This window comes from Somniosus microcephalus, unplaced genomic scaffold, assembly GCF_052327205.1.
Source record: "Somniosus microcephalus isolate GS21.2 unplaced genomic scaffold, FLI_Smic_1.0 unresolved_chr1, whole genome shotgun sequence".
In the NCBI taxonomy this organism is placed as follows: domain Eukaryota; kingdom Metazoa; phylum Chordata; class Chondrichthyes; order Squaliformes; family Somniosidae; genus Somniosus; species Somniosus microcephalus.
The window spans coordinates 145,798,286-145,825,480 of NW_028225179.1; the positions used below are offsets into that span (position 1 = coordinate 145,798,286).

The window sequence follows — 27,195 nt, forward strand, 5'->3', positions numbered from 1 at the left end:
CAGTGGACGTTGGAGAGAGCATCGTGAGACGCCATGCTGACCAGATTCTAGAGTCACAGGAACAAGTCAACCCCATGCCACGATCATACGTACCTGGTGATGAGGCCGAAGTACAGATTGCATCTACCTCAGAAACAGTGGTATTGGAAGCTGATGAACGAACCAATGAGAATGGGCCAGAATCGCCTCCGCCGCAAGAACAAGATACTCGGGAAAGACGCTATCCAGACAGGATCAGGAAGCCTCCTCAAAGACTGAATTTATAAATGATTATTTTCAGCTGATGTATATTGCACAAAATTGTAATTAGTTATTATTTAATTGTTAAATGAATGTTATGTACTGTTTATCTAAAAGGGGAGGAATTGTAATGTATGTACCTTTGAGAGGAACTATCTTTTACAGCCCCTGTATACTGCAGTACCAGTAGTGACCACACCTGTATATAACCCTGTGTAGTAATTTGTACAGTTAGTTCCAGCATACTCTCTGTTTAGTAAACACCTGTTATTACCGTTCTCCTGCAGCCCGTGTGTTATTTATACGCGGACATAACAAAAGGCTCCACTGCTCCGACATCGAGCTGTCTGCTCTGTCCAGAGTTGCTGCCTGACCTGCTGTGTGTTTCCAGCACTTCCTGCTGCTGTTTGTGATCTGTCCTTGTTGCTTTGTCTGCTGATGCCTCCTGTCTGATAAGAATACGGAAAAACATCTCAAGAGATTGTTGACCAAAATATTTATCCGGAGTTCTTGCTAGACAGGAGTGATCTCTCAGCGTGTATTTAGTATCTGCTGGGCACGTTCTCTGCACTGTGTGAAAGCAAAGCGTCAGAGCAAATACCTGGAACAATTCTGCCATCTGCTGGTAGCACTGAGAAGTGGTTCATTTATTCTACCCCATTCATGGTGGGTTTGTTAAAAGCAATTCTCATTTTGAATAAACTTTGATTTATCACGGAATCATGCAGCACAGAAGCAGGCCATTCAGGCAATATTACGGAGGTGGAAGTACGCAGTCTTGGTGATGGAGTGGATGTGTGGTCGGAAGCTCATTTCGGGATCAAATACGACCCCGAGGTTGCGAACGGTCTGTTTCAGCCTCAGACAGAAAGGGCTGGAGTCAGTGGCTCGGGAACGGAGTTCGTGGTGGTGAGCGAAGACAGTGGCTTCGGTCTTCTCAATATTAACTTGAGGAAATTCTGCTCATCCAGTACTGGATGTCAGACAAACAGTGTGACAAATCAGAGACAGTGGAGGGGTCAAGAAGGTGGTGGTGAGGTAGAGCTGGGAGTCGTCAGCGTACATGTGTGTAATGTATGTACCTTTAAGGGAGGAACTATCTTTTACAGCCCCTGTATACTGCAGTACCAGCAGTGACCACACCTGTATATAACACTGAGTAGTAATCTGTACAGTTAGTTCCAGTGAACCCTAAGTTCTGTAAACACCTGTTGCACCGTTCTCCTGCAGTCCGTGTCTTATTTATACACGGACACAACAATGTGGAACCTGACATTGTGTTTTCGGATGATGTCCCCGAGGGGCAGCATGTAGATGAGCAATAGGAGGAGGCCTAGAATAGGACCTTGGGGGACACCAGGAAGAGAATCCATTGCAAGTGATTCTCTGGGTATGACTCAACAGATAAGAATGGAACCAGGCAACAGGAACTGATAACGCCTGTTAGCCAAATGATGTACTGTGTCCCTAAATATAATCTGAGTTCAGGCCTGTTGAATCAGACACGACTACATATATGTAGATTAAAATCAATTGAAGCTTTATTTGCGAGAGACTTGAAACATACCAGCAAAGCAGCAACATGTCACAGCAGATAAAGGACATCGTACAACGTTCCCGCCATAAGACAGCCTCACCTAACAGGGCACAGTGATCACAATGATTGTCTCTGTCCTGGGAACTACGCCAACCAAGGCTTCTTCTGTGGAGGATTCACCGTAGCTCTCCTCCTCAGTGCAGGCTCTCTATTTTTATACCCTCTCTTATCATTGTCCTGTGATTGTCAGCGTGTCTCAGCAGCTGCGTTCCCTGGTCCTTCCCACTCTTTGATTATCAGAAAGTGTCAACACAGATGTTTCTCTTCCTGCAGGACTTAGCACCCAAGTCCTTGTAGCTCCTGTCAATGGGTAACAGCGCCTTCTCATCCCCCCCATTCTTTCGTGTAGCTGCTCAGTCCGTCCTCACTGGGATCCTGGTCGCCCCCAAGCTTGATTCTGAATTGTGTCTCTTTAGGCACTGGTTTTTCTGTCCCTGGCACCCTTTCTACATTCCCATGCTGGCTTTACCTTGACCAACTAACATTCATGTGTCCCTCCTGTGTCAAGTCAATAAACAGCAAGTAATTCCCCTGGACACACAATGCTAACATTGATTATATGTTCTAAGACACCATGGTTTGGAGATTATATTATCATACGTGACAGACTAAAGCTGAGAATTGACACCACTCATTGACATTCAGAGAATCTTACAGCACAGAAGGAGGCCATTCGGCCCATCGAGCCTCTTTGAAAGAGCTATCCAATCAGTCCCACTCCCCACTCTTTCCCCATAGCCCTGCAAATTCCTCCCCTTCAAGTATTTATCCAATTCCCTTTTGAAAGTTACTATTGAATCTGCTTCCACCCCGCTTTCAGGCAGTGCATTCCAGATCATAACAACTCGCTGCATCAAATATCTCCTCATCTCCCCTCTGCTTCATTACTACACTAACAAACTTCAGGAATTCACTTCAGCTTAGCTGTAGGAATCCCTGATTAACCCTTTCCATCCCCGGTCTGTTACATTCATCTGATGTTAACTGGAGTCTGATCACCTATCAGACTGGCGCGGTCACTCTGTCAGACGGGAATGTTTGTAAGGAACTTTGTTATAGATCCCAAACTCTTACATTACACACTCATCACAGGAATCACACACATGTTGTAAATAGAGAGATGCTTTAAATGACCAACAAGTAAACCCATGATCAGATTGCATCGCAAGTATTTCTACAAAGTATCGGATCTATATTGCAGTGACCTTACATCACATGTCAAACACAGTCAGTGAAGCTGAGGGACCTCACATAAAGATCACCTCCAGAGATATAGAGCAGAGCACTAAATACATGTAGAGAAATACATTCAGGACCACAGGGAATGGAATAATTATACAGACCCGATACGCCATCAATTCAGCAGTTTCCAACATCTTACACAGGACTTTATTCTTAAAGCAATGTGTTAGCGTGTGTGAGCTGATTCTATCACTATGGTTCAATTCATTGTTTACTGATACTCATACAATTTACTATTATAAACAGAAGCTGGGATCCTAAAATTAAACTGTTTTCTCAATCGCTGAGGCACTGGACAATGGCAAAGTGCAGATATTCAGATTATTGTAGTTATTTATTAAAGTGGGTGGGATTTTCCCTGACTCTGTGGGTATTTATCGGTGATTATTGGTGTTATCGGGGGGATTTTCCCAGACCCTGCGGGTATTTATCGGTGATTATTGGTGTTATCGGGAGGGATTTTCCCAGACCCTGCGGGTATTTATCGGTGATTATTGGTGTTATCAGTGTGGGATTTTCCCAGACCCTGCGGGTATTTATCGGTAATTATTGGTGTTATCGGGGATTGATTTTCCCAGACCCTGCGGGTATTTATCGGTGATTATTGGTGTTATCGGGTGGGATTTTCCCAGACCCTGCGGGTATTTGTCGGGGATTATTGGTGTTATCGGGGGGATTTTCCCAGACCCTGCGGGTATTTATCGGTGATTATTGGTGTTATCGGGAGGGATTTTCCCAGACCCTGCGGGTATTTATCGGTGATTATTGGTGTTATCGGTGTGGGATTTTCCCAGACCCTGCGGGTATTTATCGGGGATTATTGGTGTTATCGGGAGGGATTTTCCCAGACCCTGCGGGTATTTATCGGTGATTATTGGTGTTATCGGGAGGGATTTTCCCAGACCCTGCGGGTATTTATCGGTGATTATTGGTGTTATCGGGTGGGATTTTCCCAGACCCTGCGGGTATTTATCGGGGATTATTGGTGTTATCGGGGGGATTTTCCCAGACCCTGGGGGTATTTATCGGTGATTATTGGTGTTATCGGGGGGATTTTCCCAGACCCTGCGGGTATTTATCGGTAATTATTGGTGTTATCGGGGATTGATTTTCCCAGACCCTGCGGGTATTTATCGGTGATTATTGGTGTTATCGGGAGGGATTTTCCCAGACCCTGCGGGTATTTATCGGGGATTATTGGTGTTATCGGGTGGGATTTTCCCAGAACCTGCGGGTATTTATCGGTGATTATTGGTGTGATCGGGTGGGATTTTCCCAGAACCTGCGGGTATTTATCGGTGATTATTGGTGTTATCGGGTGGGATTTTCCCAGACCCTGCGGGTATTTATCGGGGATTATTGGTATTATCGGTGGGATTTTCCCAGACCCTGCGGGTATTTATCGGTGATTATTGGTGTTATCGGGTGGGATTTTCCCAGAACCTGCGGGTATTTATCGGTGATTATTGGTGTTATCGGGTGGGATTTTCCCAGACTCTGCGGGTATTTATCAGTGATTATTGGTGTTATCGGGAGGATTTTCCCAGAACCTGCGGGTATTTATCGGTGATTATTGGTGTTATCGGGTGGGATTTTCCCAGACCCTGCGGGTATTTATCGGGGATTATTGCTGTTATCGGGAGGATTTTCCCAGAACCTGCGGGTATTTATCGGTGATTATTGGTGTTATCGGATGGGATTTTCCCAGACCCTGCGGGTATTTATCGGTGATTATTGGTGTTATCGGGTGGGATTTTCCCAGACCCTGCGGGTATTTATCAGTGATTATTGGTGTTATCGGGGTGGGATTTTCCCAGACCCTGCGGGTATTTATCGGGGATTATTGGTGTTATCGGGTGGGATTTTCCCAGAACCTGCGGTTATTTATCAGTGATTATTGGTGTTATCGGGTGGGATTTTCCCAGACCCTGCGGGTATTTATCGGTGATTATTGGTGTTATCGGGGAGGGATTTTCCCAGAACCTGTGGGTATTTATCAGTGATTATTGGTGTTATCGGGGTGGGATTTTCCCAGACCCTGCGGGTATTTATCGGTGATTATTGGTGTTATCAGGGAGGGATTTTCCCAGACTCTGTGGGTATTTATCGGTGATTATTGGTGTTATCGGGGGGATTTTCCCAGACACTGTGGGTATTTATCGGTGATTATTGGTGTTATCGGGTGGGATTTTCCCAGACCCTGCGGGTATTTATCAGTGATTATTGGTGTTATCGGGTGGGATTTTCCCAGACTCTATGGGTATTTATCGGGGATTATTGGTGTTATCGGGGGGATTTTCCCAGACCCTGCGGGTATTTATCGGTGATTATTGGTGTTATCGGGGTGGGATTTTCCCAGAACCTGCGGGTATTTATCGGTGATTATTGCTGTTATCGGGGTGGGATTTTCCCAGACCCTGCGGGTATTTATCGGTGATTATTGCTGTTATCGGGGTGGGATTTTCCCAGACCCTGCGGGTATTTATCGGTGATTATTGCTGTTATCGGGGGGATTTTCCCAGACTCTGTGGGTATTTATCAGTGATTATTGGTGTTATCGGGTGGGATTTTCCCAGACCCTGTGGGTATTTATCGGTGATTATTGGTGTTATCGGGGAGGGATTTTCCCAAGACCCTGCGGGTATTTATCGGGGATTATTGCTGTTATCGGGGGGATTTTCCCAGACTCTGTGGGTATTTATCAGTGATTATTGGTGTTATCGGGTGGGATTTTCCCAGACCCTGTGGGTATTTATCGGTGATTATTGGTGTTATCGGGGAGGGATTTTCCCAGACCCTGCGGGTATTTATCGGGGATTATTGGTGTTATCGGGAGGGATTTTCCCAGACACTGCGGGTATTTATCGGGGATTATTGGTGTTATCGGGAGGGATTTTCCCAGACCCTGCGGGTATTTATCGGTGATTATTGGTGTTATCGGGTGGGATTTTCCCAGACTCTGTGGGTATTTATCGGTGATTATTGGTGTTATCGGGGGGATTTTCCCAGACACTGTGGGTATTTATCGGTGATTATTGGTGTTATCGGGGGGATTTTCCCAGACTCTGTGGGTATTTATCAGTGATTATTGGTGTTATCGGGTGGGATTTTCCCAGACCCTGTGGGTATTTATCGGTGATTATTGGTGTTATCGGGGGGATTTTCCCAGACCCTGCGGGTATTTATCGGTGATTATTGCTGTTATCGGGGGGATTTTCCCAGACTCTGTGGGTATTTATCGGTGATTATTGGTGTTATCTGGGGGATTTTCCCAGACCCTGTGGGTATTTATCGGTGATTATTGGTGTTATCGGGGGGATTTTCCCAGACCCTGCGGGTATTTATCGGTGATTATTGGTGTTATCGGGTGGGATTTTCCCAGACCCTGTGGGTATTTATCAGTGATTATTGGTGTTATCGGGTGGGATTTTCCCAGACCCTGCGGGTATTTATCGGTGATTATTGGTGTTATCGGGGGGATTTTCCCAGACCCTGTGGGTATTTATCAGTGATTATTGGTGTTATCGGGTGGGATTTTCCCAGACACTGCGGGTATTTATCGGTGATTATTGCTGTTATCAGGGGGATTTTCCCAGACCCTGTGGGTATTTATCGGTGATTATTGGTGTTATCGGGTGGGATTTTCCCAGACCCTGTGGGTATTTATCGGTGATTATTGGTGTTATCGGATGGGATTTTCCCAGACCCTGCGGGTATTTATCGGTGATTATTGGTGTTATCGGTGTGGGATTTTCCCAGACTCTGTGGGTATTTATCGGGGATTACTGGTGCTATCGGGTGGGATTTTCCCAGACCCTGCAGGTATTTATCGGTGATTATTGGTGTTATCGGGGGGATTTTCCCAGACCCTGCGGGTATTTATCAGTGATTATTGCTGTTATCGGGGGGATTTTCCCAGACCCTGCGGGTATTTATCAGTGATTATTGCTGTTATCGGTGTAGGATTTTCCCAGACCCTGCGGGTATTTATCGGTGATTATTGGTGTTATCTGGGGGATTTTCCCAGACACTGCGGGTATTTATCGGTGATTATTGGTGTTATCGGGGAGGGATTTTCCCAGACCCTGTGGGTATTTATCGGGGATTATTGGTGTTATCGGGGGGATTTTCCCAGACCCTGTGGGTATTTATCAGTGATTATTGGTGTTATCGGGGGGATTTTCCCAGACCCTGTGGGTATTTATCAGTGATTATTGGTGTTATCGGGGAGGGATTTTCCCAGACCCTGCGGGTATTTATTGGTGATTATTGGTGTTATCGGGTGGGATTTTCCCAGACCCTGCGGGTATTTATCGGTGATTATTGGTGTTATCGGTGTGGGATTTTCCCAGACCCTGCGGGTATTTATCGGGGATTATTGGTGTTATCGGGAGGGATTTTCCCAGACCCTGCGGGTATTTATCGGTGATTATTGGTGTTATCGGGAGGGATTTTCCCAGACCCTGCGGGTATTTATCGGTGATTATTGGTGTTATCGGGTGGGATTTTCCCAGACCCTGCGGGTATTTATCGGGGATTATTGGTGTTATCGGGGGGATTTTCCCAGACCCTGGGGGTATTTATCGGTGATTATTGGTGTTATCGGGGGGATTTTCCCAGACCCTGCGGGTATTTATCGGTAATTATTGGTGTTATCGGGGATTGATTTTCCCAGACCCTGCGGGTATTTATCGGTGATTATTGGTGTTATCGGGAGGGATTTTCCCAGACCCTGCGGGTATTTATCGGGGATTATTGGTGTTATCGGGTGGGATTTTCCCAGAACCTGCGGGTATTTATCGGTGATTATTGGTGTTATCGGGTGGGATTTTCCCAGACCCTGCGGGTATTTATCGGGGATTATTGGTGTTATCGGGGGGATTTTCCCAGACCCTGGGGGTATTTATCGGTGATTATTGGTGTTATCGGGGGGATTTTCCCAGACCCTGCGGGTATTTATCGGTGATTATTGGTGTTATCGGGGGGATTTTCCCAGACCCTGCAGGTATTTATCGGTGATTATTGGTGTTATCGGTGTAGGATTTTCCCAGACACTGCGGGTATTTATCGGTGATTATTGGTGTTATCGGGTGGGATTTTCCCAGACCCTGCAGGTATTTATCGGTGATTATTGGTGTTATCGGGGGGATTTTGCCAGACCCTGCGGGTATTTATCAATGATTATTGGTGTTATCGGGTTGGATTTTCCCAGACCCTGCGGGTATTTATCGGGGATTATTGATGTTATCGGGTTTGATTTTCCCAGACCCTGCGGGTATTTATCAGTGATTATTGGTGTTATCGGGGTGGGATTTTCCCAGACCCTGCGGGTATTTATCAGTGATTATTGGTGTTATCGCGGGGATTTTCCCAGAACCTGCGGGTATTTATCGGTGATTATTGGTGTTATCGGGTGGGATTTTCCCAGAACCTGCGGGTATTTATCGGTGATTATTGGTGTTATCGGGTGGGATTTTCCCAGACCCTGCGGGTATTTATCGGGGATTATTGGTGTTATCGGGGGGATTTTCCCAGACCCTGGGGGTATTTATCGGTGATTATTGGTGTTATCGGGGGGATTTTCCCAGACCCTGCGGGTATTTATCGGTGATTATTGGTGTTATCGGGGGGATTTTCCCAGACCCTGCAGGTATTTATCGGTGATTATTGGTGTTATCGGTGTAGGATTTTCCCAGACACTGCGGGTATTTATCGGTGATTATTGGTGTTATCGGGTGGGATTTTCCCAGACCCTGCAGGTATTTATCGGTGATTATTGGTGTTATCGGGGGGATTTTGCCAGACCCTGCGGGTATTTATCAATGATTATTGGTGTTATCGGGTGGGATTTTCCCAGACCCTGCGGGTATTTATCGGGGATTATTGGTGTTATCGGGGTGGGATTTTCCCAGACCCTGCGGGTATTTATCAGTGATTATTGGTGTTATCGCGGGGATTTTCCCAGAACCTGCGGGTATTTATCGGGGATTATTGATGTTATCTGGGGGATTTTCCCAGACACTGCGGGTATTTATCGGTGATTATTGGTGTTAACGGGGAGGGATTTTCCCAGACACTGCGGGTATTTATCGGTGATTATTGGTGTTAACGGGGAGGGATTTTCCCAGACCCTGTGGGTATTTATCGGTGATTATTGGTGTTATCGGGTGGGATTTTCCCAAACCCTGCGGGTATTTATCGGTGATTATTGGTGTTATCGGGTGGGATTTTCCCAGACCCTGCGGGTATTTATCAGTGATTATTGCTGTTATCGGGAGGGATTTTCCCAGAACCTGCGGGTATTTATCGGTGATTATTGGTGTTATCGGGGGGATTTTCCCAGACCCTGCGGGTATTTATCGGTGATTATTGGTGTTATCGGGTGGGATTTTCCCAGACCCTGCGGGTATTTATCAGTGATTATTGCTGTTATCGGGAGGGATTTTCCCAGAACCTGCGGGTATTTATCGGTGATTATTGGTGTTATCGGGGGGATTTTCCCAGACCCTGCGGGTATTTATCAGTGATTATTGGTGTTATCGGGGGGATTTTCCCAGACCCTGTGGGTATTTATCGGTGATTATTGGTGTTATCGGGGGGATTTTCCCAGACCCTGTGGATATTTATCAGTGATTATTGGTGTTATCGGGTGGGATTTTCCCAGACCCTGCGGGTATTTATCGGTGATTATTGGTGTTATCGGGGGGATTTTCCCAGACCCTGTGGGTATTTATCGGTGATTATTGGTGTTATCGGGTGGGATTTTCCCAGACCCTGCGGGTATTTATCGGTGATTATTGGTGTTATCGGGGTGGGATTTTCCCAGACTCTGCGGGTATTTATCGGTGATTATTGGTGTTATCGGGTGGGATTTTCCCAGACCCTGCGGGTATTTATCGGTGATTATTTGTGTTATCGGGTGGGATTTTCCCAGACCCTGTGGGTATTTATCGGTGATTATTGGTATTATCGGGGCGATTTTCCCAGACCCTGTGGGTATTTATCGGGGATTATTGGTGTTATCGGGTGGGATTTTCCCAGAACCTGCGGGTATTTATCGGGGATTATTGCTGTTATCGGGTGGGATTTTCCCAGAACCTGCGGGTATTTATCGGGGATTATTGCTGTTATCGGGGGGATTTTCCCAGACCCTGTGGATATTTATCGGTGATTATTAGTGTTATCGGGTGGGATTTTCCCAGACTCTGTGGGTATTTATCGGTGATTATTGGTGTTATCGGGTGGGATTTTCCCAGACCCTGTGGGTATTTATCGGTGATTATTGGTGTTATCGGGTGGGATTTTCCCAGACCCTGCGGGTATTTATCGGTGATTATTGGTGTTATCGGGTGGGATTTTCCCAGACCCTGTGGGTATTTATCGGTGATTATTGGTGTTATCGGGTGGGATTTTCCCAGACTCTGTGGGTATTTATCGGTGATTATTGGTGTTATCGGGTGGGATTTTCCCAGACACTGCGGGTATTTATCGGTGATTATTGGTGTTATCGGGTGGGATTTTCCCAGACCCTGTGGGTATTTATCGGTGATTATTGGTGTTATCGGGGGGATTTTCCCAGACCCTGCGGGTACTTATCGGTGATTATTGGTGTTATCGGGGGGATTTTCCCAGACCCTGCGGGTATTTATCGGTGATTATTGGTGTTATCGGATGGGATTTTCCCAGACCCTGTGGGTATTTATCGGTGATTATTGGTGTTATCGGTGTGGGATTTTCCCAGACCCTGCGGGTATTTATCGGTGATCATTGCTGTTATCGGGTGGGATTTTCCCAGACCCTGCAGGTATTTATCCGTGATTATTTGGGTCTGATTTTCCCAGACCCTGCGGGTATTTATCGGTGATTATCTGGGTGGGATTTTCCCAGACTCCTGCTCCACTGCCGGGACCTGGCAGTCACCGGGGGAGTCAATGGGTGGAGTATTGGGCCGGAGCACCGCGGGTTTCCAATAAGCTTCAGGCTGCCTGTGCGGTCTCGCCGGAGGTGCCGAGTCTGGGAATATTGTGTCTGGTATAAGAAGCTGTTTTATTTTTATAAAGGGATAAAATCCTCATCCTCCTGGATTGTTACTGTCCGGGGACAGATTTTCAGCGGGTCTGTGTTTTTATCCCCATCAGTGACAGATGGACTGAAGTAAGGATAGAGTTTCTCAGTGAATGTATCAGTGAAAGTGTAGATATGGGACTTGTTATCTGTGTTACAAAAGGATACCTTCCCTCCCTCATAATCCAGGCAGACTCGAATCTTTCTCGGGTTCACACTCAGCGCTAAGGGTTTCCATGGTTTGACACAAGCCCAGTATTTATTCCCATCTCTCAGCGTCACTGCCCAGAATCCGTTACCTGGATTCAGGGTGATTTTCCCCTTCCTGTTGATGGACTCCTTGGCCACGCCCACATCCCAGGCAGTCTTGTTCCCCACCTCCACCTCCCAGGAATGTTTCCCTGATGTGAATCCCTCCGATCCCAGGACACAGACACAGGAATCAAATCTCTCCAGATTGTCGGGGATCTGCTGCCATTTCCCGGTGTATCTCACGGTGCTCAGGTCTTCAGACAGGAGAAGGTAAGGACTGGCCGTATTAGGGTCCAAGGTGACTGGAGCTGGCGACAGAGGGACACAGATAGAAAGTTAGTCACTCACTGCAACTTTCACAGCCGGTTAGTGAGTGGTAAAATCGGCAATGATCCAGAATTAGAAATTAATTCAGCAGGGCACAGGAGAAACGGGAAGACACTGTTGGGGAAGGTTTTACCAGGAGGACACACCCTGCAGTGAGAGAGAGAAAGAGAGGGGGAGAGAGAGACAGGCAGTGAGAGAGAGAGAGAGAGCGAGAGAGTGACAGAGAGAGCCCGAGAGAGGGACAGGCACAGAGACAGAGAGACAAACAGAGAGAGGGAGAGAGACAGGAGGAAAGAGGGAGGCAGGGAGAGAGAGAGAGACACACACAGAGAACGACAGGCAGAGAGAGAGAAAGAGACAGGCAGAGAGACAGGCACAGAGAGACAGGGAGTGAGAAAGATAGAGCGTCAAGCACAGAGAGTGATAGAGACAGGCAGAAACACAGACAAGCGAGAGGGAGAGAGAGTGACAGGGAGAGAGACAGATAGAGGGACAGGCACAGAGAGAGAGAGAGAGAGACAGGGAGAGAGACAGGGCGAGAGAGACAGGAAAGGACAGGCACAGAGAGACAGGGCGAGAGACAGACCGGGAGAGAGACAGATAGAGGGACAGGCACGAGAGAGAGAGACAGACAGGGAGAGAGACAGACAGGGAGAGAGACAGGGCGAGAGAGACAGGAAAAAACAGGCACAGGGAGACAGACAGACAGGGAGAGAGACAGACAGGGAGAGAGACAGGGCGAAAGAGACAGGGAGGGACAGGCACAGAGAGAGAGAGAGAGAGAGAGAGAGAGAGAGTCAGGGCGAGAGACAGACAGGGAGAGAGACAGATAGAGGGACAGGCACGAGAGAGACAGGGAGAGAGACAGACAGGGAGAGAGCCAGGGCAAAAGAGACAGGAAGGGACAGGCACAGAGAGAGAGACAGACAGGGTGAGAGACAGACAGGGAGAGAGACAGACAGGGAGAGAGACAGGGCGAAAGAGACAGGGAGGGACAGGCACAGAGAGAGAGAGACAGGGAGAGAGACAGACAGGGAGAGAGAGAGAGAGAGAGAGACAGGCAGAGAGGGAGAGACAGACAGGGTGAGAGAGAGAGAGAGACAGGCAGAGAGGGAGAGAGGCAGACAAGCAGAGAGGGAGAGACAGGCAGAGGGAAGGAGAGAGAGAGAGAGAGAGAGGCTCCTTATCTCACCATATATTCTCCATCACGGTGCAAAAGCAAAATACTGTGTCTGACCTCCAGAGGCTTTCCAGTATTTTCTGGGGGCTTTTCTCCATCACAGTGTATTGTGATCTACAATAAAAGGGCCAAGGAAGGGATCTGAGCTTTAAAATATCACGGTTCAGATGTGGTCGACAAGACATTGAAGTGAAGTATAACATGAACAGAAATTCATTGTTGACTAAAGGATGTTTGTGTAGACTTTCACACAAGGTCAATCCAGTTTTGGTCACACTGAACATTAACACTTTTATATCTAAACACACTGTAATCCCCTCTAGTGACAGTGTCTGGAATTGTCCAGCAGCCCAGGTTTGCTGAATAAATAAAATAATTACAAATATTCTCATTTCAAGTTAATTATATGCTCCAAATTCTTGAGTAAGTGTGGCAAACAAATTATCCCCTTCACACAACAGGAGAGAAAGTATATACAGGTAGTTATCAGATAGGCAAATGGAAAAGGGATAAACAGTCAGGAGGATTGAAAGAAACCGAGACAGAGGAAGTAAAGGACCAGGTCAGTGAACTGAACGAGAAAATGTAATCAACAGCTTCCAGCAGTTACACATGAAGAACTGGTCAATATCAGTTTGATGTCATTGAATACATTTCTACCTGATGAACAAATAGATTGGGTAAAATTTAAATCATTCTGGTTAAAAACATAGAATGTAATCCTGCGTGTGGTGTGGTATAACTGCCAGTCACTCTGATTGATGGGGTCGATATCCTTAGAATAGGATCCCATGAAATTATTACAATTCTACATTTACAGACTCCGCTTTTGTAAAGATTGATCTGTGCACAAAATGATTCTCAGGTAGCAACATTTAACTTCAACAGTTATCGTATTTATTATAAAAACAGAAAATGCTGGAAATATACCGCACGACAAAAAGCATCTGAAGCAAGAAGAGACAAGTTAACATCTTGGGTGTCGACCCTTCATCAGAACTGAAAACTGAAATATAAGTAAGTCCCTGAGTAGAGGGGGAGGAAGAAAAGGGGGAGAAGAAATAGCAATAACAACAGAAAATACTGGAAACACTCAGCAGGCCAGGCAGCATCCGTGGAGGGAGAAACAGAGTTAACGTTTCAGGTCTGGGACCCTTCGTCAGAACTGGTAAAAGTTGGAGATGTAACAGGTTTGAAGCAGGTGCAGAGACAGGGAAAGGGGGAGGGGAGGGGAGGAAAGAATTGAAGGCACAGTCTGTGCTCGGATTGAACTCAGGAGAGATAAAATGTTGCAAATGGGGATGGCAGAATCATCAACAGCTGCCGCCTGAACAAATGGGGGCTTATAGTCTGAAATTGTTCAAATCAATGTTGAGTCCAGAAGACTGTAAAGTGCCTAATCGAAAGATGAGGTGCTGTTCCTCGAGCTTACATTGAGCTTCATTGGAACAGTGTAAGAGGCCGAGGACAGAGATGTCAGAGTGGGAGTGAAGCGGAGAATTAAAGTGACAAACGACCGGAAGCTCGAGGTCACTCTTACGGACTGAACGGAGGTGTTCCGCAAAGCGGTCACCCAATCAGCGTTTGGTCTCCCCAATGTAGAGTAGACCACATCGTGAGCAGTGAATATAGCAGATGCTCCAATCACAGAGAGAACATTAATGGGCTGAATGACCTGCTAATTGCAGGAAGTGGGACTAAGTGGTGACAAATCCCCTGGACCCGACGACCTGCATCCTAGGATTTTAAAAGAGGTGCTGCAGAGATAGTGGATGTACTGGTATTAATCTTCCAGAAATCCCTAGAGTCCAGAACAGTCCCCACGGATTGGAAGGTAGTAAACATAACCCGGCTATTTAAGAAAGGAGGAAGAGAAAAAACGGGGAACTATAGGCCAATTAGCCTGACATCAGCAAAATGCTAGAATCTATTATTAGGGACGTGGTAACAGGGCACTTAGAAAATAGTAATATGATTTGGCAGAGTCAACGTGGTTTTATGAAAGGGAATTCATGTTTGACCGGAAGGATCAGTGCTTGGGCCTCAGCTATTTACAGTCTATATTAATGACTTAGATGAAGGGACTGAGTGTAACGTATCCAAGTTTGCTGATGATACAAAGTTAGGTTGTAAAGTAAGCTGTGGGGAGGACACAAAGAGGCTGCAGAGAGATATAGACAGGTTGACTGAGTGGGCAAGAACATGGCAAAGGGAATACAATGTGGGGAAGTGTGAAGTTATCCACTTTGGTAGGAAAAACAAAAAAGTAGAATATTGTTGAATGGTGAGAGACTGGGAAATGTTTGCATTCAGAGGGACCTGGGTGTCCTTGTACATGAATCACAGAAAGTTAACATGCAGGTACAGCAAGTCATTAGGAAAACAAATGGTATGTTAGCTTTTGTTACAAAGGGATTGGAGTATAAGAGTGAAGAAGTCTTACTACAATTATACAGGGCATTGGTGGGGCTACACCTGGAGTACTGTGTACAGTTCTGGTCTCCTTACCTAAGGAAAGACAGACTTGCCTTAGAGGGAGTGCAACGAAGGTTCACCAGACTGGTTCCTGGGATGAGGGGATTGCCCTATAAGGAGAGACTGAGTAGACTAGGCCTATATTCCCTAGAGTTTAGAAGAGTGAGAGGTGATCTCATTGAAACATATAAAATTCGTAAGGGGCTTGACAGGGTTAATGCTGAGAAAATGTTTCCCCTGACTGGGGAATCTAGAACACGGGGTCACAGTCAGAGAATAAGGGGTCGGCCATTTAGGACTGAGATGAGGAGAAATTTCTTCACTCAGAGGGTTGTGAATCTTTGGAATTCTCTACCCCAGAGAGCTGTGGATGCTCAGTCGTTGAGTATATTCAAGAGAGAGCTCGATACATTTTTGGGAACTAAGGAAATTAAGGGAGATGGGGATAGTGCGGGAAGGTGGAGTTGAGGTAGAAGATCAGCCATGATCTAGTTGAATGGCGGAGCAGGCTTGAAGGGCCAAATGGCCTATTCCAGCTCCTATTTGTTATGTTCTTATGAAGTCTGAAATGTAAACAGAATATGCTGCAAGCACAGACCTCACCCACATTTCATGTCACCTCTCACTGCAGTCTTTTATTAATTTCTTTCCAATTTCTACCAAATCTTGCCTCTTTTCCTTGTGAGAATCTTTCCCATGCATTCTCCCTATCTTAGCTGGCGACACTCTTTGCTTCTCTTAATGTCCTATCATTGCCTCACTGACAGGATCTTGTACAATCTAACAGGTTCTCCCTTTACTATGGAGCAGTTTTCAGTTCATTGAATGCAGGAACTTTCTCTCTGATTAAACTATCTGTGGTTTGTTTGTCAGTTACAAATACAATGAGATATTTATTATAAAAAGACAGGTCTATTCTACTAATAGAGAGAGCTGTTTAATAGCTGGTGTCAGGAAGCTCACACCCACCTGTATTAATCACCGTCAGCATCTTTCTCCACACTCTGTACTGCAGTGACCCAATGTACTTCCCCACATTTATTAAAGGGTAAACCTTCTGCGGCTCTGGGAGAGTTCGCTTCACTCTGGAACAGGAGATAAAGGTCAGTGTTGGATCATTCCAGGGTGGGGGGGTGAGAGATGTTAGAAATTCAAATATCGACTCAAATCAAGGGTGTCAATTATACCTTTTCTCAGTTTCCGGAAATTTCTGCGGAACAAGAACAATTATTACTATTTGTGTTTAGAGAACATTTTATCACAAAAAGAAAGTAACAGACTGGATTCCACAGAAAAGTACATTCTAAATATGGAAAGTTATTGGACTGCCTCTTCCTGTCCTCACTGTACTGTGAGTTACTCCACAACATTACAACTGACTCGATCCGACTGCACAACACAAGTCACAGAGCTACAATCCAATTGTAAAATCCTGAAGAGTCTCAAATTCTTAGAATTAAAATATTATTTAAAGAGAGTCACTTTAATCTATTCAAGTTGTAATTTGCATGTGTCCTTTTCTAGAATCTGAAAATATAATGAAGAATAGTCAGCACTGATTTCAAAAGGGAAGGTCATGCTTGACCAACCTTATTGAATTCTCTGATGTAACAGAAAGGGTAGACAAGGGGAATTCAGTAGAGGTATCATATTTGGATTTCCAAAAGGCCTTCGATAAGGTACCGCATAGTAGACTCGTGACTAAGGTCAGAACATGTGGAGTCAGGGGACAAGCAGCAGAATGGATAGCAAGCTGGCTACAGAACAGAAAACAGAGAGTAGGGGTTCAAAATAGTTACTCAGATTGACAAAAGGTGTAAAGTTGTGTTCCACAAGGATCGGTGCAGGGACCACTGTTGTTCACCATTTACAGAAACCCTTTGGACTCGGCAATTGGAAGTACAATTTAAAAATTTGCGGATTACGCCTAATTGGGGATATAGTTAATACCGAGAAGGACCGCGATAAAATACAGAAAGACATTAATAAACTTGCAGAATGTGCGTGTAATTAGCAGATTAATTTCAATATAGGCAAGTGTGAGGTGGTACATTTTGGTAGGAAGAAAAGGAGGCCACATACTCCTTGGAAAATAAATCTAAATGGGGAAGATGAACAGAGGGATCTGGGGATACCAGATACACATATCACTAGAAGTAGTGACACAGGTTAATAAGGCCACAAAAACAAACAAAGCACTGGGGCTCATTTCTAGTGAATTACAAAGCAGAGAAGTTATCTTAAACTTGTATAGAACCTTGGTTAGACCACACTTGGAGTACTGGGAACAGTTCTGGTCTCCATATTATAAAAAAAAGATAGAGTCACTGGAAAAGGTGCATGAAAGATTTACTAGAAAGATACCAGCACTGAGAGGTTGCACCAATCAGGAAAGAGTGAACAGGCTGGGGCTCTTGTAAAGGAATAGCCATGATTCAGAGAAATACACAATACTATAAACAGAATTCTGATATTATTAATAAAAGACATACTGGGTAAAAAGCAGTTAAGCCAATATTAAGAATTGAATGAAGAATCTTCGATAAGAATGGCATCAAACAAAAACCATAGCTGTCATTGTTTTTATGATGGTTTTTGGAAAACCTAAAGGTAGAGAAATAATTATGCATGCAATAGTTGAATTGACAGTAAAATAGAAAGCATTTGAAAGAGGTATCAATAAAGACAATTAGCTGACATCAGCAGAGAACGTCAAAGAAGATATACTAATGCCAAAAGGGTATAAAAATAAGACCTTTTTTAACAGAAGTCAGAACACACTGAAAGGGCAAAGCGTTTCTCAACACTTTGGAGGCATCTCTGTAAGTCTTTAACTATGAGTCTCGGGAAGTCAAAGGTACTGATTTTTGGTGGATGTTCTGCATTTAGAAATAAGTAAGAAATAAGAAATGAAAGCTAATTGTTTTTGAACTGTAATGTTGCGATGGATACACCAGCTGTTAACTACATGTCGGTTCTTTAATAAATTTATATATTTTTAGAATTGTCTCACAGAATAATTTCTGTATCAACCTCGCAAACTCAAATCTCTGTATATTCTCTGGTGAAGAATTGCAGAGTTCTGGGGGGTATTCCAGACCCTCATAATATCCGGATGGTTACAGTCTAGTTCAACTTATTAAAAGTACTATCCGGAGGACGGCAACATCTTTAGTCGTTCTTTTCCTTTAGGGAGAGATAGCCTGAACCTTTAGACGCATTTAAGCATCTTATGGAATTCGGCTATCTGTAACTTAAGTTGAAGGTGAATGTCTGGGGAATACGCCTGATATGGAATAGCCCAAAAGGGCTAGGATTGTAATTATCCATTCACTCTGTTCTCGAGAAAAGAGAAGACTGAGGGGTGACCTGATGGAGGTCTTTAAGATTATGAAAGGGTTTGATAGACGTAGAGAAGATGTGTCCACTTGCAGGGGAGACCAGAACTAGGGGCCATAAATACAAGAAAGTCACTAATAAATCCAATAGTGAATTCAACAACAACTTACATTTATATAGTGCCTTTAACGTAATAAAACTTCTTTACCCAGAGAGTGGTGAGAACGTGGAATGCGCTACCACATGGAGTGGTTGAGGTGAATAGTATAAATGCATTTAAGGGGAATCTAGATAAACACGAGGGAGAAAGGAATAGAATATGTTGATGGGTTTAGTCTACGAAGGGTGGGAGGAGGCTCGTGTGGAGTACAAACACCAACATGGACCTGTTGGGCCGAAAGGCCTGTTTCTGTGCTGTAAATACTCTGTAATTCAATGTAATATTCCAGGTTTTGATGGCACACCCTGCATGATCTTGAAGACTGTGTCAAAGAGGGACGAAGGAAACAAAAAACAAATAAATAAACAGCTACCGTTAAAAACTTGATGTTGTCCTGTTCACTCAGCTCTTGTTCAATATCCTGAACAGTGACTGAAAGCGATGAGATTTCCTCCGTTATCTTCTCAATCCTCCCCTTCATCTCCTGACTGTTTTTCTCTTTCTCCAGTTTCAGATCTCCCAACACAATCCTCTCTTCCTCACGGAGCAACTGGTGAAGTTTTTCAAATTTTGCTTTAATGTGTCTCTCTGTCTTTATGCCTTGGTCCTTTGGAAAAGAATAGTGAGATTGAAAAAACAAATGAGCATTTTAAAAAGGTTGTGCAGCCTGTGCAGTTCTCTTCATACAAGAACCTTTTAGAGGAAAACATTCCCTGCTGCAGTGAAATCCAGTTAATGGGGACCAGATGATAATTTATTCAGAAGAGGGAGCTCTAACTGTGGATCGAGCTGCTGTATTTTCTTTAACTCTGGTTTCACCAGCACAAGGGAAGTGTCTGTGCTAATTCAATGATTTGCTAAATTGAGATTTTACTTTGGTAATGGACATTCAACGGTTCAAAGAAAAACAAATCGTGATTGGAAAATATACAACAAAGTGACATCAAATGTACCTGAATGTGGGTTAATGTTTCCACATAATCACTTTTTACAGAGTCACATTCCTCCTTCTTGTCCTGGACCGGCTTCAGTAAGGTTCGCAGCTCCTCCTGAACAAAGATCAGTTAATTTGTACACTTTTGTGCCATAAACAGCTGAAAATTAAATAGCATTTAGTTTAATCAATGAAAATTCTCAGAGCATTCATTCCCTCGAATATAGAAGATTAAGGAGTGATCTAACTGAAGTGTTTAAGATGATTAAAGGAGTTGCGAGGGGAGATAGAGAGAAACTATTTCCTCTGGTGGGAAAGTCCACAAGGGGGCAGAACCTTAAAATGAAAGCCAGGCCGTTCAGGGGTGATGTCAGGAAGCACTTCTTCACACAAAGGGTAGAGGAAATCTGGAACTCTCTCCCCCAAAAAGCTGCAAGGCTGGGGGTCAATTGAAAATTTCAAAACTGAGACTGATGGATTTTAGTTAGCAAGGATATTAAGGGTTACAGAACCAAGGCAGCTAGATGGAGTTAAGATACAGGTCAGCCATGATCTAACTGAATGGCAAAACAGGCTCAATGGGCTTAATTTTTTCAATTTGTGGGCGTCGCTGGCAAGGCCAGCATTTACTGCCCGTCCCTAATTGCTCTAGAAAGGAGGTGGGGAGCCACCTTATACAACTGAGAGGCTTACTAGGCCATTTCAGAGGGCAGTTACAAGTCAACCACATTGCTGTGGATCTGGAGTCACATATAGGCCAGAGCAGATAAGGACTGTAAGAATTCGCAATAATTTACAGTTCTGAAGATCAATTTTTTTGATTAAAGAATCCCTGGGCGTTGTGCTTTTAAATTTCCAGGGATAAAAATGGCTGTCACCACATGGCCGAAGACAAAGGACAATGCTTTGTTTACAAAGCAATCGAATGCTATTAGCATTTGTTTGTATATCGGGTGGATACATCTAAACTGCAGAAGAGACTTTTGTACCTTGAATGGGAAATGTTTAACAATTGAATGGGTTTTAAATCACCCAGCACTGGACAATAGGGCTGTTGCATTCTTTTGTTTCAGCCCAGGGAGCTCCGGAAGACACATTAACCCAGTCTAACCACTTTGTGTTAGCCAATCACAGCTTTCTCTTGTGTATTGGACCCTTTGGGTGGGGAATTTTGCACACAGCCCTTGCAAGGCAGAACGGCAGGGCCTCACCAGGTATAAAGATAGCTGCTGAGAAGCTATCTCTCTCTCTCTTACTTCGCTGGACCACAGGTGAGCAGAGTGTTCTGACTCCTCAGCATAGCAACCTAGTTAAGGAGTTTGGGGGATGGTGATTTAAGGGAATTGCTAAGATTGTTTAAATAACATTGTAGTCATTTTATCCCTCGTTTTTGCCGTCTGCAACCCCCCTGTTATATAGTTTTACTGTAATTACTGTGTTCGTGTGGTATAGTTTATTCCTGGATTGTAGTTTATTTAGTTAATAAAACTTGATTTTTTCTCTCATCCAAACTACGTGTCTGTTTTAATAACAATAATTATAAGTTCCTCCACTCAGAACTGAAGGAGGGGTAGCGATTCGGAACCGTTGTTTTAAAATTGGTTTTATTGGAATTGGTCTGAGTGCAGGCAAAGGCTGCAAGACCAGGAAAATTACTTTAAACCAGTTTAAAGAAGCCCCCAAACCCTTACAGACAGCAGATTTCTTTCCTTATAGGACATCAGTGAACCAGATGGGTTTACAACAATCCAGTAGTTCCATAATCACCATTAATGACACTAGCTTTTTATTCCAGATTTATTCAATTCACTGAATTAAATTTCCTCAGCTGTCATGGTGGGATATGAACTCATGTCTCTGGATCATTACTCCAAGCCTCTGGATTACTCGTACAGTGACATAACCACAATGCTACCTTAACCAAGTGACCTATTCCTGCTCCTATGTACAGCTCTCAGACTTTTATGGGGCCTCTTTTCCTTTACGTTCAGCAGTTTCTGAGATAGATTTTCAACTTGCTGTCTGGCATAAAACTGGCGTTACAGTTTGGCCCCCCGCTACAGGAATCACCTGATTCCATTTCCTTTGCATCATGAATGTTTCATCCGAGATATGAAGTTAATAGAGAATTTGTGAGGCTTTGTTTTTAAGCTGATTTGAAGTACTGGCCATAAATTAACTCGACTATTACTGTACTCACTCTTGTTGAGCCCATGCTGTTGAAACCATTTCTCTTCTTACTAATAAATAACCATGCCGTAGACACCATTACACCCATGGGTAAATGCCACAGGAGTTCTACTGCTTTATAATACAATGTTAATCTAGTGAGTCGGACATATCTCAAAGTGTTACCCCCATCAACATAACCCTCTATTCCTTCCTCCCTCATGTACTTATCTAGCTTCCCCTTAAATACATCATTGCTATTTGCCTCAACTACTCATTGTGGTAACAAGTTCCATATTTCTCCTGAATTGAACAGCAAGTGCGAAGCTTGGTTGATATACAAATGTCAATAGAACCCAGGATAATTCAACTCACTTCTCCAACAGGTTTAAAAATAATCAAATATTTGTTCTGAATCAGGCACAGAACAAAAGAGAGACTGAAGCAGCCTGATTGTCAAGTAGCTTTGCCCTAATAAATCATCTGATTGCCATATTGGCCACTGAAGCACAGGACAGCTTCTTTACCAATACTACTTTTCCCTGCTACAGTTTTATAGATGTAGGCATCAAGCCCACACGGCCCTGTGGTTGTAAGCAAGATAGATTTAGCTGTGAGGTCTGAAGCCTTGCCCTGACTGGTGAAGGGGACCTATCCAAAACATTATAACCTGCCTTTGCTCTTTACAGATATTGACTGACTTGCTATTTATTTCTAGCATTTTCTGTTTTTATTATCAGTTCCATCATTCTACGTTGAAGTATTTTCTGTTGTTGATGGAGAGGGGGAGGTGCAGTTTCTCTGTACAAGCCAAATGCGTGACGTGGCACACCTGAAATTCACGAAGATAAAGTTAGCAAGCAATAGTTACATTTACCCATAAATTGGCCCAACTCCTGTTGGATGTCGATCCAGTAAGTTTTCTCCACGTAACCTCTCTCAGGGGCCTGGGTTTGAGTTTTGCTTTACTCATCTCTACTCTTGGTGCAGTTGTAGCTCGGTTTCCCCTCTGGTGTGGCTTCTGCTAGTATTGGTGCTCCTTTTGCAGCCATGACTATGTGCCCTGATGTGCCGTTCTCTGGTTATCTGGTGTGACCACATCTACAATTGATGCCCCTGTTGTGGCCGTGGCAGTTTTTGCCCTTTGTCCTCACCTGTTGCACCAACATTGTTTTCAGCTGCTGGACTCCTGGGCCTATACTGTATTCCCCATGAATGGCTCTCTAAACCCAGCACTGTCAAACCGCAAACCCTTCGCCCAGCGCTGCCACGTCTTGTGATCCCACTCCCTCAGTGTACAATACATCCTGTTACTCCCTGTGAACAACCTACACCAGGATCTTTACAGCACTACAGAGTGTGCCGTGCAGTGAAAGGGCCGATCAACTTGTACTGATCTGTAAACTAGTTTTTAGAATAACGTGAAACTCTCACTTTCTTCTGCAACAACAATACAAACACAAGCCTGTGTTAAGGGTAAAGTATTTCAAAAATCCAAGCACTTTATCTAAATTACCCAGACTGTTGAACAATCCAAATCTAATGATGTAAAATATTACTGGTCACTGTGTCTCTTGATTTGAAGAGCGGCAAAGCACAAATTACAGGATAATTACATTATGTGGATGTTTCCACTTGGGAGAGCTCAAGGCTGGAGGTCATAAATGTAAGATGGTCACTAGTAAATCCAATGGGGAGGGTTCAGGAGCGAATTCTTTACCCAGAGAGGGGTTGGGGTGTGGAACTCTCTACCAGAGAGAGTGGATGAGGCGATAGGGTGTCCTGGATGGTGTCGAGCTTCTTGAGTGTTGTTGGAGCTGCACTCTTCCAGGCAACTGGAGATTATTCCATCACACTCCTGACTTGTGCCTTGTAGATTGTGGAAAGGCTTTGGGGAGTCAGGAGGTGAGAGACTCACCGCAGAATACCCAGCCTCTGACCTGCTCTTGTTGCCACAGTATTTATGTGGCTGGTCCAGTTAAGTTTCTGGTCAATGGTGACCCCCAGGATGTTGATGGTGGGGGATTCGGCAATGGTAATGCCGTTGAATGTCAAGGGCGGTGGTTAGACTCTTGCTTGTTGAGCCGTATGGCCTGTTTCTGTGCTGTAAATTCTATGTAATTCTATGCACTGTTCTCGTTCCAGGTTGGCAGCTCACCATCCTGCAGGTATTGTCCTGAAGACACGAATGGCCAGCCACCTTCTTAGTGAAAAATCACCTACGACTACCATCTCACTGTGACCTGCAAACTGTATCTTTGTTCGGCTGTCTCTGGGTTTCTATCGGCCTTTCCTTCTACGACCTTATGACCTTCTACCTACAGTAGCCTAGTGGTTATGTTACTGGACTAATACTCCTGGGAAATTGAACTCATATCTCACTCTGGCACTTTGAGAATTTGAATTCAGTTTAAAAAGCTGGTACCAGTAAAAGTGGCCATGAAGTTGTCGGATTGTGGTAAAAATCTAATTGCAGTCCTTACTCAGTCTGGCCTGTATGTGGCTCCAATCCCACACCAATGTGGTTCACTCTTAACTGTCCTTTGAAGTGGCCGAGCCATTCAGTTGTATAAACACTGCGACAAAAAATAAGACTACAGAGGCTCACAAGGTCCACCACCACCTTCTCAGGCCAGAGGGTGGTGGAGTCCAGTTCATTAAATATATTCAAGAAGGAGTTGGATATATTTCTTAAGGCTAAAGGGATCAAGGGATATGGGGAGAAGGCAGGGACAGGGTACTGAATTTGGATGATCAACAATGATCTCATTGAATGGCAGAGCAGGCTCGAGGGGCCGAATGGCCTACTCCTGCTCCTATCTTCTATGTTTCTATGTAATTAATGCTACCTTGCCAACAATGCACACATCCTGAGAATTATTTTAAAACTGGGCAGTGCCTGGTATCTGCTCACTAATTATAATCTCGAGTATCTTCACAGAGTTTCTGACCTTCCTTGCTTCTTTCAATAACTTCAATCCATCCAGCATTCCCCTATCATTGGCTCCCTTCAGCACGTGTCCCTCTATGATGAGAATCTGCTGCTGATTGTACTGGTCTCCAGCTACAGTCCCTGAAGGTTCCCTCTCCAGGTCTGATCCTATCCTGGCCTTATCACTTACTGAATCGAATTCTATCCACTCAGCCTCAGAAAATCTCTTGCCTTCTCTCCCTGTAAGTTCCTGCACCTCGAAGGTCAGAAATCCTTTTTAAGCTGCTGATTAACAGACACTTTTCACATCTCTTCACCTTTATATTGTATCCCTCTTTCTCCTTTATGAATATTGCACAATAACCAAACCTCATGGGCTCCATCTTAGTTATAATTTTCTCAGCTGTTTCCCTTTCTTGTTCTATTTCTCCTGTTGTCCCTTTAACATGTACTTTATTTAAATTCCAAACATTCCCTTTTAATTTTCCTTCTGTCCACTATCCCTATTTTTACCTTTTACTTCTCTGGGGTTTTCTTTGCTGTATCTGGTCTCTGGTGGTGTGCTGTGTCACCTAATTCACACAGGGGTTTTATTTCACCTTACTTCTCCTCCACTCTATCCCTTTCCCCTTAACTTCTCAAGTACTGTCCCGTTAAATCTGCCTCTGTTCTTTAATAAAATACCGAGAGTAATTGGTCTGCTTCTGTTTCCTGGTCCCTGTTGTTTTACCCGATTGCTGAAACTTTGCGCTGTTCGGGAGGCTTTGGAGGAAGTTTAACAAGTTCATGTCGACATTAAACGCTTCACATCTGGAATATAAATAGGAGACACGTTCCACAGATCATCAATTGTCACGGAGACAGGATCGGTATCGATCTGATAACATACTGTACAAGAGACTTCACTCTGCATTCCAAGGGCTGATCAATTTACACTGATCTATTAAAATGGTGTTAGAATAAAGTGAAACTCTCACTTCCTGTCCCTGGCTCCTTCAGCAGCGATACAAATGGCAGTCCGTGTAAGGACGGTGTAATTAAATAAATAAACACATTATCTAAAGAGCTTTAAGTATTGAGAGACGCTCAAACCCGAATCTGTGAACGCTCCCTGTTCAGGATTCTGTTACCTGTGTCTGTATTTTATTTTACACGGTGTCTCACCTTAAACTCTAAGGCAGCTTCTTTCAGCACCTCGTGGTTTTGATGACTTTTTGAAATCTGACAAATGACACAGATGGGCTGTTTGTCAGTTTTACAAAATAATTTCATCTTCTCCTTGTGGCGGCTGCATTCCTGCTGACTTTTAGCACTTTGATCACTTTTTACAAATGTCTCCACGATGTTGGCGAGGGTGCGGTTGGGTCTCAGGTTCCTGGAGGAAGTCTCCTTTCTACAGACGGGACAGGCGGCGGTGACAGCGCTCTCCCAGTACCGGGTTATACAGGATCGGCAGAAGTTGTGATCACAGTCGAGTAAGACAGGGTCTTTATACAGATCATGGCACACAGCACAGGAAAGTTCACCTTCCATCTCGAAGCACTGGTCACCTTGCACTGAGCTCCAAGTAAAATGGTGAACAGAGTAAAGTGAAACACTTTCACTTTCACTTCCGGATTCCAGCAGCAACATTATAAACCACCGCCCAGAAAAGGGCAGGGAAGAGTGACACATTTGTATGGATTGTTCAGGGAACCTGCCACCCCTTCCCAGTCTGGCCTGAATGTATCTCAGCTCCTGTAAGAATATAGATATGTTTTACATTATTCGAATACAGAACAAAGACAGAACAGCTAATCTAGACAGAATTAATTTAAACTGTGCTGACAGGATTTTGATCACAGCAAGGGCGAGTGTAAGAGAAGGAAATTACTGCAGTATAAATAAGGCAAGAGGTTCATTTTACGAGAGCATAACATTAAATATTTGTATAACATAGACTATGGGGGCTAAATTGGGCCGTGTAGTGCCCGCTTTTTAGTTGCTATGCCTCCACATAAGACTCGAAAATGGGGTCGGAGATGTGCACACAGTTCCGATGGGAAGTGCGTAGGATGCCATCTTGGTAAAGGGGTTTGTGCACACGCCAAACGACCGCCGGCAGCACGTAGAGTACCGAGATGATGACGTGAATCAGAGTGCAATGCTGATTTGAAGCCACCTCTGCTATTTTGAAACTCCTCAATCCAGCCAACACCCTGTCTTAGCCTCGCACAGCTGAACACAGTGTTAAAAAAAGAAAGAGTTGAATATATATAGTGCCTTTAACAACCACCGGACGTCC

General features: G+C 44.3%; 2 protein-coding genes across 2 annotated transcripts in view; one reads left to right on the forward strand and one right to left on the reverse strand.

Annotated features, from left to right (window-relative positions):
• LOC147096194 (E3 ubiquitin-protein ligase TRIM39-like) overlaps window positions 1-27,195 on the forward strand; it is a 546,064-nt gene that overhangs the window by 483,050 nt on the left and 35,819 nt on the right. The window lies entirely within an intron of this gene.
• LOC147096198 (zinc-binding protein A33-like) lies at window positions 1,760-26,544 on the reverse strand. Its single transcript, XM_085975066.1, has 6 exons — window positions 26,076-26,544; window positions 19,830-19,925; window positions 19,250-19,483; window positions 16,565-16,587; window positions 16,347-16,462; window positions 1,760-11,703 (listed from the first exon to the last, which is right to left on the reverse strand). The coding sequence occupies exons 1-6, from the start codon at window positions 26,541-26,543 to the stop codon at window positions 11,132-11,134; spliced, it is 1,509 nt and encodes a 502-aa protein (XP_085831192.1). The 5' UTR covers window position 26,544; the 3' UTR covers window positions 1,760-11,131.

Coding starts and splice junctions, on each gene's coding strand:
- LOC147096198 (XM_085975066.1), bottom strand. CDS start 26,543: ATGTTGCTGCTGGAATCCGGAAGTGAAAGTGAAAGTGTTTCACTTTAC. Junction 19,926..26,075: donor AAGCTGCCTTAGAGTTTAAG/GTGAGACACCGT, acceptor ATCTTTGTTCAG/GAGGAGCTGCGAACCTTACT. Junction 19,484..19,829: donor AAACATTAACCCACATTCAG/GTACATTTGATG, acceptor TCTTTTCCAAAG/GACCAAGGCATAAAGACAGA.